Consider the following 1,792-nt stretch of genomic DNA (forward strand, 5'->3'; position numbering starts at 1 on the left):
CCCTCCGTCTTCCTGCCTATTCATCCTTCCACCCACCAATCTTCCCTTTCCTCATTCATCTCCACCTTTCCACTTCCTCCTTCCCTCCGCATTAACGTGCAGAGTGTTAATATCCCACCCCCAACTGCACAGTGCACAGCTTCCTCCCGGCTCTGTCAGCTCGGCCCGGCCATGGCGGAGGCAGCATGCACGCCACGCCAGAAAGGTCAGCCTGGATTAGACCTTTCTGAGCCGCCGCTGCGCCTGTAGACGCACGCTGTGAGCTCCCATTGGCCTGCCAGGCTCCTCTGTGACAGCAGGTGGCTTTGGGACCCGCGGGGGGTTCCTCCCTGCCTGGCTCCAACACACACACACACTCTGACTACAGCAACACCTCCACTGCAACCTGAGGGAACATCAGCACAACTCCTCTTGAGAATGTTACATCACTGTTTGCTGCTTTACAGCCACAGACCGACTATTTCGGCTGTCTGCTGAAGTTACCGCTGACCTGCATGTGTCTCCGTGTAGCTGTTGCTGTTCTGGAGATATTAAAAATGATCATATCTCCAAAATGTCAAGAGGAATAAATGGCAAAAAACAGAGAATTCTTTTTCTTCATGTTTTTGTATAACTTGTAAGTCCTACTCTTGTACTGGTTAGGATGACATTTTGCTCTAAAGTCTAAAGCCCAGTTCAGACCAAAGATTCACAATGAGATAAAACCATTTCAGAGTGCTGCAGGGAAAAGTTGCAGCAATGTGTTTGCTGTCTAACCCGTCTCAGCTCGACTCAAGCTGGCTGATACTGATAGGAATTGTGTGATGGGCTCTTTTTAGTGAGCCAGATCATTTGGTTCAGCTCACCAATAAGAGTCGGCTCTTTCAGCTCAACATCTGGCTTTTTATATTTCAGCCAAATTTAACAATGTTTCTAGCACTTTTAACTTGATTTGGTTATATGTCTACATTTGTACTTTGTCCGCCTTCTTGTGTTGTGGCTCTGATTTGGGGTAGAGGGTACTTCAGTATTACTTTAATGAAGGAAATGTGGCCATTTTATTTATATGGTTCCCTGTCAACACCTGAGCCAGCCTAGGGGATGAATGGTAAACTGGTTACTGCTTTGTTGTTGAGTGTTAAGAGATTTTCTAGAGCCACTATCCCAGTTTATAAACTGAAAACAAATGACCAGTTTCACATTATCATAGTGGATTATTGATCCACTTGGAGGTAAATATCAGTTAAGACAGTAAACACAACTATGGTAGTGTACAATAGGACAAAGTTAAAACAAGAGGCAGATTGAATAGATGTTTAGTTCAAACATTCATCTATATTTTCTTTATTCCAAATTGGTTAAACTATAAACACTGAGCTAATTAACCTACAAATGCATTCTGTTACAAATTTCATCTTATTTTTCATTTTAGTTTAGGGAAGTTTAGCAAGTTTGGAGCAAACTTCAATTAACTGAATGGAATTGGTACAATTAACTTAATTTAGCCAAGTTACCTTAACAATAAAGACAGATCAAACCAAATATCTTTCATGCTTAAATTGTTTGATTTTAAGTTTCCTCAAACAGTTTTAGTTGAACTAACTCATCATGTTTTGCAGACAAAGAAACAATTTGAAGACATCACCTTATGACACTTTAAAGAATATGAATTAATCAGTTAATCAAATTAATAATAATAATACTAATAATAATACTAATAATAATACTACTACTACTACTACTACTACTACTACTACTAATAATAATAATCATAATAATAATCATAATAATAATCATAATAATAATAATAATA

General features: G+C 39.4%; 1 protein-coding gene across 1 annotated transcript in view; it reads left to right on the forward strand.

The window, feature by feature from the left end:
- The window catches only part of LOC118336869 (potassium voltage-gated channel subfamily H member 5-like), a 32,896-nt gene extending 32,647 nt beyond the window's left edge, over nt 1-249 (forward strand). The window contains exon 6 of the mRNA XM_035673628.1: nt 133-249. Coding sequence (XP_035529521.1) covers nt 133-249 — 117 coding nt within the window. The remainder of the gene's footprint in view (nt 1-132) is intronic.
- The last annotated feature ends 1,543 nt before the right edge of the window (nt 250-1,792 follow it).

Source organism: Morone saxatilis, unplaced genomic scaffold (genome assembly GCF_004916995.1).
Source record: "Morone saxatilis isolate NCDOM2014 unplaced genomic scaffold, NCSU_SB_2.0 Contig3, whole genome shotgun sequence".
NCBI classification, from domain to species: Eukaryota; Metazoa; Chordata; class Actinopteri; family Moronidae; genus Morone; species Morone saxatilis.